The 15471-nt window shown below is 42.8% G+C and overlaps 1 protein-coding gene across 1 annotated transcript in view; it reads right to left on the reverse strand.

Moving 5' to 3' along the window:
• Positions 1 to 2044: 2044 nt before the first annotated feature.
• Positions 2045 to 15471, reverse strand: part of itfg1 (integrin alpha FG-GAP repeat containing 1) — a 183199-nt gene continuing 169772 nt past the window's right edge. Inside the window, exons 16-18 of the mRNA XM_069657592.1 lie at positions 15280 to 15362; positions 14309 to 14426; positions 2045 to 3132 (exon numbers count right to left, since the gene is read on the reverse strand). Coding sequence (XP_069513693.1) covers positions 3073 to 3132; positions 14309 to 14426; positions 15280 to 15362 — 261 coding nt within the window. The 3' untranslated portion in view covers positions 2045 to 3072. The remainder of the gene's footprint in view (positions 3133 to 14308; positions 14427 to 15279; positions 15363 to 15471) is intronic.

Here is a 15471-nt window from a genome sequence, read left to right on the forward strand (position 1 = left end):
GAGGTAGGTATCCAAAAGACGCATATGGATGCGTGGTGGATGGAGTGCAGAGAGAGAGAAAGATGGAGGAAGAGAACAGAGAGAGAGTGAGAGAGAGAGAGTGAGAGGAGGAAGAGAAGGAGGAGGAGGAACGTGCGTCTGTCTGCTCTCCCTCCGTGTCTGAACTAAGAAACGCTCCTGAACGAGGCTCATTTAAGCCGTGGGCGCTGCTTACATCAATGAGTGGCTTGTCATGAGTATCATCAAGGTAGACACAATGAATAATTTACGTTTCCGGTCTTTCAAAATAAAACGTCACTGGGAAACGTTGCAACAAAAAACAGACTAAAAAACGCGTTATTTCTGTTTGACTAAGCAGCCTTGTTTAAGATTTTTATTATAATAATTCGTATTATATTTTAAGAGAGACATTGACATGTTTCAAATAAAATGGGCACAGTGCATAAAAATAATAGCTGCACAGATTTGTGATGAAAAAAGCCTCAGAATGTGTGCAATCATTCTAAGTTTCATATCATATTTAAGTTTTAGTCCAAAGAGTCCTCCAATCGAAAGAACATTGGGATCTCTTAGTGCTGGTTAGGATTCTCCAAAACAAGGAAACACAAAACATCGGTCTGTGAACTGTGAAGTTTAATGAAAAAACTCGAGTATTGTTGTCTATTTTTTTTTTGTCATGCTTTTATTTTTAAGGGCAAATGACCTCGTTTCCGGTTTTGGCTCTATTTGTACAGCTTAACACGGATTGTAGCGTGCACCACCTCCTCCTTGCTTTAAATCCCCCTCTCTCTCTCTGCTCCGTACAAGCAAGCACGCACATACATCCACGAACACGCGCAGAGAGCTATTGATTATCAATACTGTACGTTACCCCCCCTCCACCTCCCTCCACATGCTTTGCATCAGTAGTGATCTGCTTGAAAGCTACAGCCTGAGAAAGTCTTCCTCTCTCCTGCATTATTTAGCATGGTGGCTCCTGAAGTGGGTGCTGAGCCCAGCGGGGTGCTTAAAGCAGCCTCCGGGGGTCCTCTGAAAATTAAAGGCAGTTTAATTTCACTGCTGCTCCGCTCATTACAAATTAAGATAACGAGACTACGTAAAGATGATTATTTTTGAGTGTAAATTACCCTCCAGCTTCCCAGAAACAAAAATAAACAAAAGACGTTCTTAGAAAGGAGTTTCAGGGGAATAATTCTTGTAAGTGCTGAATAATTTGTGGGTTTTAGGACTTAATTTGTATCTATTTATTTCACAAGCAGCTTTAAGGAGAGTGCAACTTAACAAAGACATAATAATGATAATAATTAAAGCTGCAACCAGCAGTTAGTGGAAGATTCAGGGTGTTTGGATGTTTTAATTCCTAGATCATTGCCAAAAGCATAAACTGTCTTTAAAACAATTTGTCATCATCATCATCACTCTAACTAACGCTCTGTTGAGGTGTAGATGATTTTTGGTCAAACATTTTTCTATGCCTACTTTGACAGAGAACAAGACTAGGTTAAAACCTAGTATGTGGCTGACCGCATCAGGTCAATGTGCGCTTTTGTGGGCAATGTGTTACAAGGATTGTCCTTATGAGGCCGATGACAACATGTGTGAAAGCAGGTGCGCTGCGGACGTAGGTGAGGACAGCGGACGAGCAGCGGAGGAGCAGCCCCGCCTACTCTCTGAACAAAGTGTCCAGAGCCGTATAGACAGAGAGTTGCGTCATGGAGGTCCAATATGCTCCACGATCCGCCATCACGAAGTCGTGAAAGTATCGTCAATCAGTCAGTCAGTCAGTCAGTCAGTCAGGAAGTCACATACAGACACATGTGTAGGAAGAGGAAGAATAGGAGGAAGAATAAGAGGAGAAAGAATAAGAAGCATTACAAGAAGAGGAGGAGGAGGAAGAAGGAGAGAGAGGAAAAGGAAGAAGAGGACGAAGAAGAGAAAGAGGAAGGACAAGGAGAGGAGGAAGGAAGAGGAAGAAGAAGAAGAATAGGAAGACGAGTGGCGCTGCTTGGATCCCCAATAAAAGTCAAATTAAGCATCCCAGATCTGTTTTAAGCAGGAGAAACCTTTATTTTTTCAAACCCAGTAAGTAAACACGTTAAGTAGCTCGAACATTCATCTGCAAACAAATCCACAAAGCAAAATAAATTACAAACACTCAGAGTTAATCATTAGTTAAAAAGTGCAAACCACTTGGAAAGACATGAGCTCATTCTGCTAAAATGAATATCTGACACACTGGAGTGCTTGGACTGATTAACTTTAAAAAGACAGCCATAATTAAAACTTCATCTCCAAACAAGCCGCAGTAAACGGCCTCATTCAGCAGGACGGTCTGCTCAGCCTTGATCCAAGAACATTAGACATTTAAGGGACACAACATAAAAAACCTTTTTTGGCACTCCCATGATGCACGCTGATATGAACAACTGAGACATGGATCTGCACTTTTAGGTGAAAATCATTATGTTGCATGTGTTGGTTTCTGTTTATTTTACATCCGTTGCTGCTGAAGTTGCAAGGTTGAGATTAACATGACATAAAAAATACAATTAATGTCGCAAAGAAGACAAAAGACAGATGTGAATTAACAAGAAAATGTACAGTAACACACGTGGACTTCAAGTAACGTTACACACTTTGACACTTTGTGCCAAAGATGCTTTCCTTCCAGTGAATACACAAACAGCGCACAATATTGCAGTAATAATCGGGCGTTTCAGTGTCATTTTGGCTACAGAATACTCCACTGAAGATCACGCTGCAGTCCACAGAAATCCTGCTTTAAACTCCTGAGTGATCTCCATTAGGATTTCTCTCTGTGTCTCCATGGCCTTGTTACAGCTCCTTTACTTCTAACACTGGAATGAATTAATGAAACGCAACATGAATATTTCACATCTGACTGGAGGACTGAAACATATCAAAAAGAAACATTTTGGGGCAAATGAGGATCCATTTATTGGCCCTTGAAATGTGCGAGTGAAAATGTGTGTGCGAGGGCAGAGGGAGTGCGAGGGGAAGAGGCAGGCGAGGACATGAGAGGATGATCTCCCATGATGCAGTGCTCTTCCATCACATGGCGTCGAAGTGGAAGCGGTGGGCTTCCTGCCGCTTCTCTCGGTCGTCTGCTTTCTAAAAGACACACAAGCAAGCAGAAAAGGATACAGTTAGTGTTTTATGGTCAAATGCAGACATGTGGACTTGATACTTGGTGACTTGGACTCGAGTCAAATCGAGTCACTGTTTTGATGACTTGCGACTTGACTTGACACAAAATAAATGACTTGAAACTCGACTTGGACTTGCAAGTTAATGACTTGAGACTTGACTTGAGGCATGATGACTCGGATGACTTGCGTGTGTTCATAAGTTTGAATGTTTGCTGTTAAATATAAAATGATAAAATTCAATGTTGTCAAATTTCTATCTAACTATCAAGTATGTTCGCAGCACAAACTGGGAATCATGATTGGACGACTCAAAAAGCTCCCCAGTATGCGATTGTCATGACTGGATGACTGGCTGTCAGTCAAACTCCTCGCTATGGCAACACGCAACATCAAAACCCCCAAAGAGAAGCCTCATCAGTCGTACTCGTTACTACTCAATACGGTCTCAGAGCAGACCATCATCATGGCTGCGTCCGTGCCAAGATAATACAGATACAATTCACTGTCATACTTTTTGAACAGGTTATATAAATTGGCCAATAATATCATTATTAGACGGGTTACTAACACCTTGTCTGTTCTCTTTATAAAGACCGGATACTACAGGTAAGAATGCTGGATCTTGGGTGGGAAAAGAGTGACTTGACATGGGACTTGCCTTGCCTTAACGAAGGACTCGGCTTGACATAACCCGTGACTTGACTTGACTCGACTTGAAAAAATGACTCGAGACTTGCTTGAGACTTGGACCAAAATACTTGCACAAAGATGAATGGTCCCAACACTGGTCAAATGTTTTGATTAAAATCAGTAACATAGGGCGGCTGATTTAGCTCAGTTGGTAGAGCAGGCGCCCCATGTTCAGAGGCTCGGTCCTCGATCCACTGATCGCAGGCTTGACTTCCGGTCTGCCGATCATCTGTATCGATCAGTACGTCGAGGACTGAGCTGAACCAGAACCCCTTTTATATCTGACTTTAATTATTTTAACATTAAATTAAAAAAACACCCTTAAAGATATAAGCTTGAAGATTTTGATTTAAATAAATGTCTGTTAAGTCACTTTCATCGAATGAGGTAACAAAATGGTGATTGAGCCTATGGCCCACTGATGAAAGCCTTTGCATTTGCAGTATTACAGACTGGCTGTCTGCGGCGACTTTCACAGAAAAAAATCAAGCGGCGCCCAGTTAGTGACGCGTTTTCCATCAGCCAGCAGTGGTTGGTCTGCCAGAGAGGGTAGGCGGAGCTAAGCGGCTGCTTTTCCAGTCTCTGCAAGTGTTGCGAGTAAACAGTAATCTACTATGGCTGAACAAACAAAGAAAAGATGGATGACTACAGATACAACTTCAACAATAAGTGAAAATCCAAAGAAAAAGAAACAAATTGGACGCTCAGATGAAGCAAACAGTCTAAAAAGGGAAGCGACCGTCAGCCAGGAAAATCAAGAGTTACAATTGTGACCAGCCAGGACCAGGGAGCCAGCCGTGGAGCCTTTAATCTGTGATTAAAAACACCGAACAGAAGTTACTTGAGGCAGCCATAATATATTACTGTTGTTCAGATGACCATTTGAAGTGGACGAAGCAAGCCATTTTTTTGGCTGTAAGGGGTTGAGGGGCAAGGTAATTGGAGGGATCGACATTTCTGCCAGGTGGCTCCACCCACTCCCAATTGACAGTACGTGGAGCAGGTGTGGGAAGCCACACACCTGGGGCTGATCTACACATCAGGGCAGAACAAAGGAGATCAGGGAATTCAGTTCGTGTGGCACATGCTGGGAGTAGGAAGCTCTCTGTCTCCTGCACTGTCAGACCCAAGGTGAACTTTGTGGTGATATTTTTTTGAGCTGGTAAGTCGGTTAGTGGCCCGGTTAGATAGTCTTTTTCCTTTGTAGATTTAATGATAGGCCTCCTGAAGGAGCTGGATTTTCTGTTTTTGTCAGACTTTCTGTTAGGGTAAACAAAAACCCTTTTCTTCTGTTAACCTGACCATTTTTACCCTGTCCTCTGCCCAATCCTGTTACACTGGCATTAATACATTATCGAATCAAATGGGTGCTACCACATTTTCGATCCGAACAGCTCTACAAGGGACATGTCATTAACAGGTGGATTTTGTGGGTGTTTCTGTGTGTTAAACACTCTGCTATAAACAAGTAAACTGACTCTTCACTTAACCTTGTCATACACGAGAACAACACCTGTGCAGTAACCATGGGAACTACAGCATGCAGATCAAAGATGGTGACAGCTGTAGCCTCTGAATGCTTCAAGGATAAAACATTAAAAATGCATGACAAAAAAAAAGGACTGAAATCAAAATGGCCAAATTACCTCGAGTGTGTGTGTCTGTGTGCGTGTGAGCTCAATGTGTTATCACTAAACCTCCAGCTGAGAAAACAGACACAATTTGAATGTACAAGCTGCATATCAGTGATCGCTTCAGGCTGGATCAGTGCTGTCCTCCATCAGTCAGGACCAAACTGAGCACTGTACTAAAGCCTGTCGTGTTAGGCCAGGCCTGCCGTCATGTAGTCCCTACTGATTAAATATGGACCCACCCCCAAGTGTTATTTTAAGTCCTATTTTGACTGTGTAACTAGGACTCCTAATTAAATAAATATAAGGTGAACTTTGTAGCTTAATTATCAAATCTGAGCAACCACAAGACAAGAAATTTAGTAAGGGATCACTGAGACTGCTGGAGAGTTAACCTTTTATAATCAATTACAGAGCCACACGTAAAAATTAAGTCACCTGTATTAACCATGATCTTTGCAGATGCTAAGTCTAAGAGAAATAACAGCTGAGAACACAATAGAAACAAACACACCGTCTGCCCATGTGTAAACCTGAAGAGGCCTTCGAAGGATAAGGGTTTATAAAGGGATAATACGCGTGTATTTATAGCCAACAGTCTATTATCGTCATCTGGGCGTAGCGGCACACAGGCAGGTGTGATGACTGCAGGCGGCAGAAGAGCTAAGCTGAGAACAAGCCGACAGACGTGCAAGATGTCATCAAAACATAAGTAGGTTAGACAGATAACATGCCATACATAAAATGCACTACCTGCCTTTAATCTGGTGTTTCGAGGACAGGTGGGAGATGGATTTTGTGCCGAATATCCCTTTAGGGGTATCATTTTACTTTTAATTCTGTTGAATTGTAATGGCTCATAGAAGAACAGATTTTACACAGCAGTGCATTATAAGGAGGTTGGATGGGGCCCAGGATTAAAGGAGAGAAGGAAGTCATCGTACCTTTTAGCTCAAAAGAAAAAAGACGCCGTATCATCTGGACTGGTGCAACATATTCTCACACCGTATTTGTCAAGTATAGCAGCTTGGTCTGTGACCCTAAGCTTCAATATATGACAATCTAGGCACCTCTTTATGATCAGTTTGACACCTGCAGGGCTCTGCATTCAAGTTAACAAAATAAACAATCAACAGCATCAACAGTCTATCAAAAAGCAGCCAATTTATCTATGAGCAACGACAAGTTGGATTTTCAAAATGAAGCCTCTGACAGAAATCCAACATTTCATGGCTTTTGGACATCCAAAAATAATGAACAAATGATTCATGTTTGGAAACTGTACAAAAGGCCGTCAGTGAGCTTTAATTGCCCGCTGCGCGCGCCTGAAGTGTGAGCATGTTTGACACCGGGAGCGGGCACACGCAGCAGAGAGCGACATGTGGAGGAGAGGAGACAAACTGCTGTTGTTCCCGGACTAATTGACAATTCGAAGTTACACGTGTGCGTGCGTCCTTGAGACCTGTAAGTCAGATAACTTAAGTTATTAGTTAATTTATTCTGTTGTTAGATTTGTTAATCACTCTTGCAAACTGGGCAATTTGTGTTCGCAAAGTTAGCTAGATTGCACATCTGAGGGCTGTAAGTCGTGACTCTTAAAATACCTTATACTGTAATTGCATTTTGAGTGCCTTGTTACATCAAACTGACATCAACATCAACTGACATCGACTGTTTGAGATTGTTATGGATGTATATATATGGATGTGTATAGAAGTACATGTTTAAGTGCATATGTAGGAGGTTATATGTATATATAATGCTCTATGCATTTATCAATGCATATTTGCAATTTATCACTCATATAGCCCATGTTTATTCTAAAGCTCATTAAAGCCTTTAAAGGGAGAGAAGGCGTCTGCGTCTGTGTTTGACAGACACACCTGTAGCGACGTGTGAAATCACGCCCAGCCACACATCAAGTGTTTATACAATCCTTTAGCCCTGCCTGACAGAAACGGTTACACTTTTGTTATGTTTAGGCTCCGAAACCACTTTAAATTAGTACCAACATGATACTCGTAGGTGTGTGAGCCAACAGTATCCAGTCTATTGCATTAGTGTTGTGAGATAGCAACATTATGTTTAGTACATACGTAGCTAACATGTTTGTGAGACTGCCACCACATGCAGACTTTATCCCCCTCATACCATGTCACCTGACTTCAACACCACATCAACAAAACTAACCAAAGGACAGAGCCCAGAAATGACACTAGAGGCGTACCTACAGCATCATATTTCGCCCTCCGACCAAGCTGCCCTATTTGATCAGAGCGGGCCGACTGGTGACAGTGCAGTCAAGTCATGTGAAGTCAGTGATGAAGTGAGCAATGGCAGGAAATGGGCATCCATTTTAAAGCATCTGAATGTTACCATGCCGGTGGTCACTTCCTCAACACTTTGTCTAAATGTCGCAGCAGAGCAGCTCAAGTACACGAGAGAGACTGAAGAACAGCCTGTCCTTCACTCATGTTGAATAAAATGCGGCACCCAAAAGATGGGCAGCAACACTTTAACTGCATTTTTCATCCCGTCAGCTTTGATTCTTAATAAAGCCTTCATCTATCTTCTAAGATGGCAGCGCCTCATATTGATTGATGTTGTGCTTTTTTTTTTTTTTTTTAGGGTTTTTAAAGTAGCAGATGGATTGATGTGATGTTCTTTCGTTTGGATCACAGATCCACAGGTCCGTGGTCTAATTGACTATCCAGGGGATAGATCCAAATTGTCATCGTGGGGCCTGAATCATCATTAAGCAGCAGAGCATTGATTTGTGTCCATCTAAAGGTTTAATGACACGGTGGTGTGCATGAAAACAGGTGGAAGCTACAGTGAGGGGTGTTGTGGTCTCGCTGGGCTTTAACATCAGCTAATTAAGTCCCGCCTACATGACCTGCATGATGATGATGCAAGTCAGGTTGAAAGACTCACATTCTGCATCTTTACATATTTTCACGAGCAGCAACCTCAGGGGAAATCCCTGATGCTTTAAGCTTAGGCTGAATAGCCAAAAAGTGCAGTTCCTCAAATGGCCACTTGAGGCTGACTCCAAAAGTGAGTCAATCCCCACAGAGCCCCATACTTTACATCAGAAATAAACACATTTACAGCCTGGTATAAAAACAACCTCTGAGTCGTCTATAGCTAATTTCAAGACGAGCCGACTGGAGGTTCATTTTTATACAGCTCTTCCTCTAAATTAAATTCAGCTAAATGTTATGCATAATTAGGGGCGTGGCTGCTTTGCGAGCTGCTAGCTGTCTGCGAGGTTTCATCTCAACTACTACTCAGTCACTGAAAAAAAAACACTCAGCTGTATTTGTGTTGTCGGTACCATATGGATAACTTATAAACAAATATTAGACAAAGAATACGGCTTGGAGTGCGGTGATTTGTACTAACAGACTATCCAAGAAGGCTTATCGCCTTTTCCCACAGATAAGACAGCAGCCTGTAGTGATTAGAAAACTAGCTACCTGGTTTGTTCTTTTACTCGCCTGTCATTCTCTCAGCTGAGACGTGGGTGAGCGAGCAGCAAGTTCGCTAACTTGCATTCAACCTGCTCTCTTATCCTAAGACTTTACAGCTCCAGCTACCACCACAAATACATCACTGTCTAAATCAAGGTCTAATTAGGCTGTTATTGAATTACCCTTGGACATAACTTGCCAACCCCCCACTCCTCTCCAGCTACACCCTCTTGTCCTTACACTTTCACTTCTGGCTCCAAATAAACAAGATAGTGATGGTTAAAAGGCCAAACAAAGGCTTTAAAACAGCAGTCTACAAACTAAAGCATGTCACGGTAGCTATGCTGTCTATTGTTTTACTTCCTCTTTAATAGGGTCTCCTTTCAAACATTGACTCATAGGAATATTTCTGTTTAATATGCATTACTACCTCAGCTTATACTGCCTAAACTGAAGTTCAGTGGAGTAGTGTAAAAGTCCTGTTAGCTAGTGAGGCAGGACAACATGTCTTTGCCCCGGTGCTTCTGCCCTCTACCTGACTTTGTTATTAGAAGAGCAAATACCAGAGGCGGCCGCGCTAACACACACAAATGCCAAATGTCAATCAGTGTGCACGCTCTGACCTTACTGTGCCCCCACTATAAAAGAAGATGAGAGGATGTTACTGACCGCTACACAGGATTCACCCAGGATCGTAACTGGTGCAGGAGGCTACACCACATTACTATGCTCCAGGTACAGGTGTGTGTCTTTGGGTTTTTAAGACTAAAATAGTGTTTACACTATGAATTTAATACCAGGCTAAACTAAAAACATAATTATTATATGATTTACATGTGGTAAAATATTCATTGGTGAAACACTGGCTCTCCTGAATCACTGAACAAAGGAGCTCTATGGAGAGGAGTGATGTAACGAATCATCCATTAATCATCACTGTTGATAAAGTTGGTATGTAAGTGATGAAATCAGGCCCAGGTCTTTTTGGGGAGTGTGATGTTTTATAAGCAAAAGTCCCATTGAGTTTTCTGCATTAACAATGAGCTGTGATTAAACTTCCATGACTTCACGAGCTTGAAACACCCCTGGATGAATCATCACGAGGACGTCTGTTCTGAAAAGTAGCTCATATAGCCCCAACGTAAAGAGAAAATGTAACTAGGAGCATTTCAGTGTGAACATCTGAACACTGGGCTTAAAAATCTGTTTATTGTGCTGCTAACAGGAACAGAAGAAGGAGAATATGCTTTGTAGAAACCTGATAATACATTCAGCTGTTTAAATCTAGTCTCTTTTGTATTCTGACTCAGTGTTAAATGTATATTCAGTGACTGTGGCACATTTATTTGTGCAGACTTGCAATGACAAAGCACACTGTTATTGTAGGAGGGCTGATTATCGCTCTGACTGGCTTCTGTTTAATAGCAGCAGGGCAAAAAGGAAGTTGACATAATTAAAAAGACTGGCCTTGAGATAAACATACAGCTTCATTAAATCATCCAGAAGACTCCTGTATATTTTAATGGGGAGCATTCAGGGTTACACTAATGGAACAATTTCACAGCTTCAGTCAATTTTATTTTCTCAGTTCAGCGCCAAACAAAGTTCTACATCCGTCTACAAGAGTCTCATGTTTGACCTGTAAGCAGACGGTTATCATCTTCATTCAGCCGGACGTATCCAGCGGACAACCTCCTCAATGTTTCAACCAGACTGAATATAAAAATGGACGACATGACAGCTCCCTAAAAGTGAAGCCAAACCCTCTCTATCGCCCCCTGCTGACTGGCTGCAGTATAGGTCATAAAGCTCGCCTCCTCCATGTTAACAGATGGACAAACTATAAAATCAAAATACATGTCAAATACATTTTTCACAAACACCCATCCATCCATTATCTATACAACTTATCCTGTTCAGCGTTGCGGGGGGCTGGAGCCTAACCCAGCTGTCATTGGGCGAAAGGCGGTGTACACCCTGGACTGGTCGCCAGTCAGTCACAGGGCTGACACAGAGACAGACAACCTTTTGCACTCACACCCACAGTCACCAATTAACCTTACAAGGGAGGAAGCCGGAGACCCCGGAGAGAACCCATACATGCACGGGAACACAGAAAGTCCACACAGAAAGGCCAACCCTTCTCAAACATGGTTTCTGTCATTATAGTTAGTTCTTATCACGCTGATTTACGTCCAAGTGTTCATTTTAGTGTTCAAGTTTATTTTTAATCAGCTATTTGATGCTGTAAAAATGATGATTGACAGCTCTGTGGACAAATCCGGCTCCTGCAGCCGATCTGTTCCTGATTAGCAGAGTGGAGGAGGAACAGTGAGAGGAGACCTACCTAAAACAATCACTACAGTCACTTAAGTTTACATTCCAGTGAACGTCTGCTTCAGACAAACACAAGAAGCTGTTCTGCAGCAGACTGGGCTGACAGGGATTGAGGGTGAGTAAAATGTGTGTTTTGGTTAGCAGAAGGGGCGGGACATCAATGCTGCGGCTTTGTCAGCCGATCTCTACAGCGCAGACTCTGACTCCAAATGCGCAAGATGGCGGTGCCCAGTTTTTGGGGGTATTTTGGCTTCACTTCCGACAATTAGAGGAGGTGGAGATGCTTTGTCCATCTATATATACAGTCATTGTCACCCTTGTTTATAACCATTTAATTTGATAGAATAAAGGATGTCACCTGAGGTCTGGAAACAGACAAACAAGCTCGGCTTAAGTTAGAAGCAGCTCAGCTAGCAGCCCCTAAAAGGCTGGCGAGGACAATGTGAAAGTAACAGTTTACAAAGTGTAACTGTTTTATTAAATGTTAACCGGTTAAATTTTCTGGGTCTGTTTTCTTTGGAGTGGGTTAGCCTTTAAGGTTCATTCACATCCTGTAAACATGCTGAGCATCTACAGCTAAGCCAGCATCAGCTTGGCTCACGGCCTCTCCTCACGTCCTGTGCCCGTGGAAAAGCATTGACGAAACAGGTTAAATAATGTGAAACTGCTTTATTTGTGTGCTTTTACTAGTCAAATGTTTTTATTTAAAGGGTATGTTTGTTTGTGAGAGTATATGTGGATAATTCTCAACCCTGCTCCTGACAAAAACCTGTCGAACAATGAGCACTGAAGGGTCATCTTGTTAAGTTGCTCTTGTGTTGCACTGTGAACAATGACGCAGCTAAAAAACAGAAGTGCAGATATTCTTCGTCACGGGGTTTTCTTGACTGATGATTCAAATAATTGATTTTAAGGGGGGAGTCCCAGAGGCCGGCCTTAACGCATTGGAGTGATGAAAGCCAAATATGCTTTGTTCTACTTTTCATTTCCCATTATTTTGCGTGTAAGCACGTCGGATTGATTTAATGTGATCTTGTCAGCCACTGCAGTGAAGGAATGCTTTTTCAAATCAACATTTTTAATATTCGTCCTCTTTTCTTTTTTAGCCCTCACATGTCTCCACACAGGCTTCACTCGACACACGCACACACACATCTCCTCCCATCCACCTGAGCCTGCTAGGTGCACGAAGACACACAGTTCAGGCACCAGCCACGTTTTTTAAATGCAGCGTCGGTTCAGATAAGGCTGATGCTCACGCCCACGTAGCCCAAAAAGGGGGCAATTAGAGCGCTTCTGTATGTGTAATCATGCACACATGTAGACACACACACACACACATACAGGCACACATTAGGAGCACACACTTGCACGGCAGATGGCTTGGAGAAGATGCCAGCAACTGCCTGCACTGCTCAGCCCTGCAGACACCATCACCACAGTGTGTGTTGATGAAAAAGGAATCAAACAAACAGAAATGAAGGACATTTGTGAGATTTATTAATAAACACCGTTTGTATCTGTGTGACCTCGTCAGGGTCCTGAGAGTGTGTGTGTGACTGAAACAAAGACCGGACCAGGAGGAGCTGAAGCTCATATCAGGCGTGAAAACATGCATCGACTCCCTGCAGGGCAAATTTACGATAGTAATGAGCAGCAGATCTGCCATACTGTAAGGACAGAAGCAGCAATTACAGCTGAACGTCCTTCCAGGTTGTGGCCCGCAGAGAGAGAGCGAGAGAGAGAGCGAGAGAAGAGAAAGAGTGTGTGTGGGTCTCAGTGGGAGGCTAGAGGACTTCAGGACAGGGCAGTGAAACCCATCTGCTGTGGGTTGTGACCAATCTGCTCTTTCTTACACACACACGCTGAAGCAGTAAATCACCAGGAAAAGGCCAACATTAACTACACCATTATATTTGTGAGGCCGCCCTCTAATAGTCAAACAATTGTTAGTCTCAGTCATCAAATGTTAGTCTCAATTTTTCATTGTTCGGATAGTCTCGGATCAAAACAAACCATCAAACTCCAGGAGCTGCACCTTGTCTGCTGTCTGAGCATCTGTTCAATCTACCTGTAGTGTTACTGACTGAGCCTTCCCCTTTAAGGAGAGTGGCCTTGTGGGTAATGTATGCATGTGACATAGTCTTGTAAGTCTTTCAAAGGAAGTGCATGTCAGTAAAAAGTGTCCACAAAGGCACAAATGTTCAAGTGTGTTGTGTTCGCTGAGTTCATTAAGCTCATGTTTTGTGCAACCCTGCCACACTATCTCACTACCATTCTTTACCAGTTAGCTAGTTAGCAGCTATGTACCAGGTTAAAGCTAACTGAATCAGTCTAAAGAAACCAGCAGTCTCTTAACTATAGCCCCTTTTACACTGCCAGTTCAAGGCGGGATTATTACGCCTCTGTTACGTTCCATCTTCTATGTAAAAGGTGTAATGGTGGGGCGAAGTTGTTCCGGCATTGGAGGTATAGCGTCAGTGTAAGCGTTGGAGCCGGCAGGGCAGAACAGCGCAGTGCGTGTATGTGAAGCAAGCACTATTTGTTTACACCTCGCACAAGTTTTCGCACAAGGAACACTTTGTAAAAACACACAATGGATCGGCGTTACTTGGTCCAATGTAAAATGACAAAGGTGGCATGACGGCGGAGCTTCGTTACGGCGCTGTAGCAGAATTGCAACATAAAAAGGGCTAATGGTTTACATACAGGACAGACAATGTTATACTGTGTTTAAATAAAGTTCACTCACCTTGCTGATTGTTTGGACACATTCAGAATCGTTAACATTAGAGCTGTTAGCATTGTTGTTAGCAGGCGGTTTCCTTTGTGTGTGTGCTTGTAAAATCTATGCTTTAAAGGCTCAAAATAATGTAGTACAACAATGCTGTTTATGGAGTTTTTGTTTGGCCCTTGAACTCAATCCATTTTCAGATCCGCCTGTTTTATTCAGGGGCAGCCCAGTACGTGTGTGTGTGTGTGTGTGTGTGTGTGTGTGTGTACTGACCTTCTCTTGCCAGTGAAGGATGCCAATAATGACGAGGATGAAAACGCACACCCCGATCAGTGCGATGGCCGTCAGCAACACACTGTTGCTGGGAGTGAGGTACAACTTGGCGCTCCAACTACATAGAGAGAGGGAGAGAGAGAGAGAGAGACAGAGAGACAGAGAGAGAGAGACAGAGAGACAGAGAGACAGAGAGAGAGACAGAGAGAGAGAGAGACAGAGAGACAGAGAGACAGAGACAGAGAGAGAGAGAGAGAGAGGGGTAACACAATGAAGACCTGCCATATGCTGTTTTATGTTTCATCCTGGTTCCACTGACAGGAAAACAATGTAATTACCAAATGGTACACATTAGCAGAGATGGTGTACTAATTAGGTTAAAATAAATAAATGAGCATCTCTTTCACTTTTCCTGTCACAAATAAACAGGATGAAGTGCGGCTCTGTTTTCGTTTCCAAGAACTCTTATGTACTTCCAGAAATCCAAACACTTTCATATATCACATTTTACCATCTCACAATCTGTTAGCGCTGACTGAATGTGAGAAGAACACAAAGGCACCTGTGTTTACTGGTAAGATCGCTTTTCACTCATGGTGTTTATGCAGAAGTGTGTGTGTGTGTCTATGCTGGCATGTCTGGCGAGTACACAAGTGTATATGGAGGAGGATCCATGTGTTGTTGTGTGTGCGTGTGTGTGTGTGTTGAGCAGCCATCTGGAGCTCCTCCTGGGCTTTGAGCTACATGTGAATAACGTCATGATAACACGAGAACACATGCTGCGAGGTGAGTGTGTATTGTGCCATGATATCTGCAACATTAACTTGAATATGCCTTTAAAGTGGCGTCAGATGACGTGGTTTAAGTGTTGGATGGTATCCATAGCAATAGGAGTCAATGGGTCAGCCAGCAAATCACACAGCTGTAAAGAAACAGCTTCTCCTGTGTTATCTGTGCGAGTGTTTCTGTACCTGCGGGGGTTATTGTGTGGGTAGGGGATGACGATGAGCTGAGAGTTGGGAATGATGGCGGTCCACTCCTTCTTCCTTATGTCCTGCAGAGACACAGAAAACACATGAACTGGGTATTCACATAAATAGTAATACATTAGGGTCACAATACATGCAGATTTCCACTGACTCAAACTATGTATGTTAAGTCCT

Source organism: Semicossyphus pulcher, unplaced genomic scaffold, assembly GCF_022749685.1.
Source record: "Semicossyphus pulcher isolate SPU_LCO1_2020_fin unplaced genomic scaffold, fSemPul1.0.p SCAF_1, whole genome shotgun sequence".
NCBI classification, from domain to species: domain Eukaryota; kingdom Metazoa; phylum Chordata; class Actinopteri; order Labriformes; family Labridae; genus Semicossyphus; species Semicossyphus pulcher.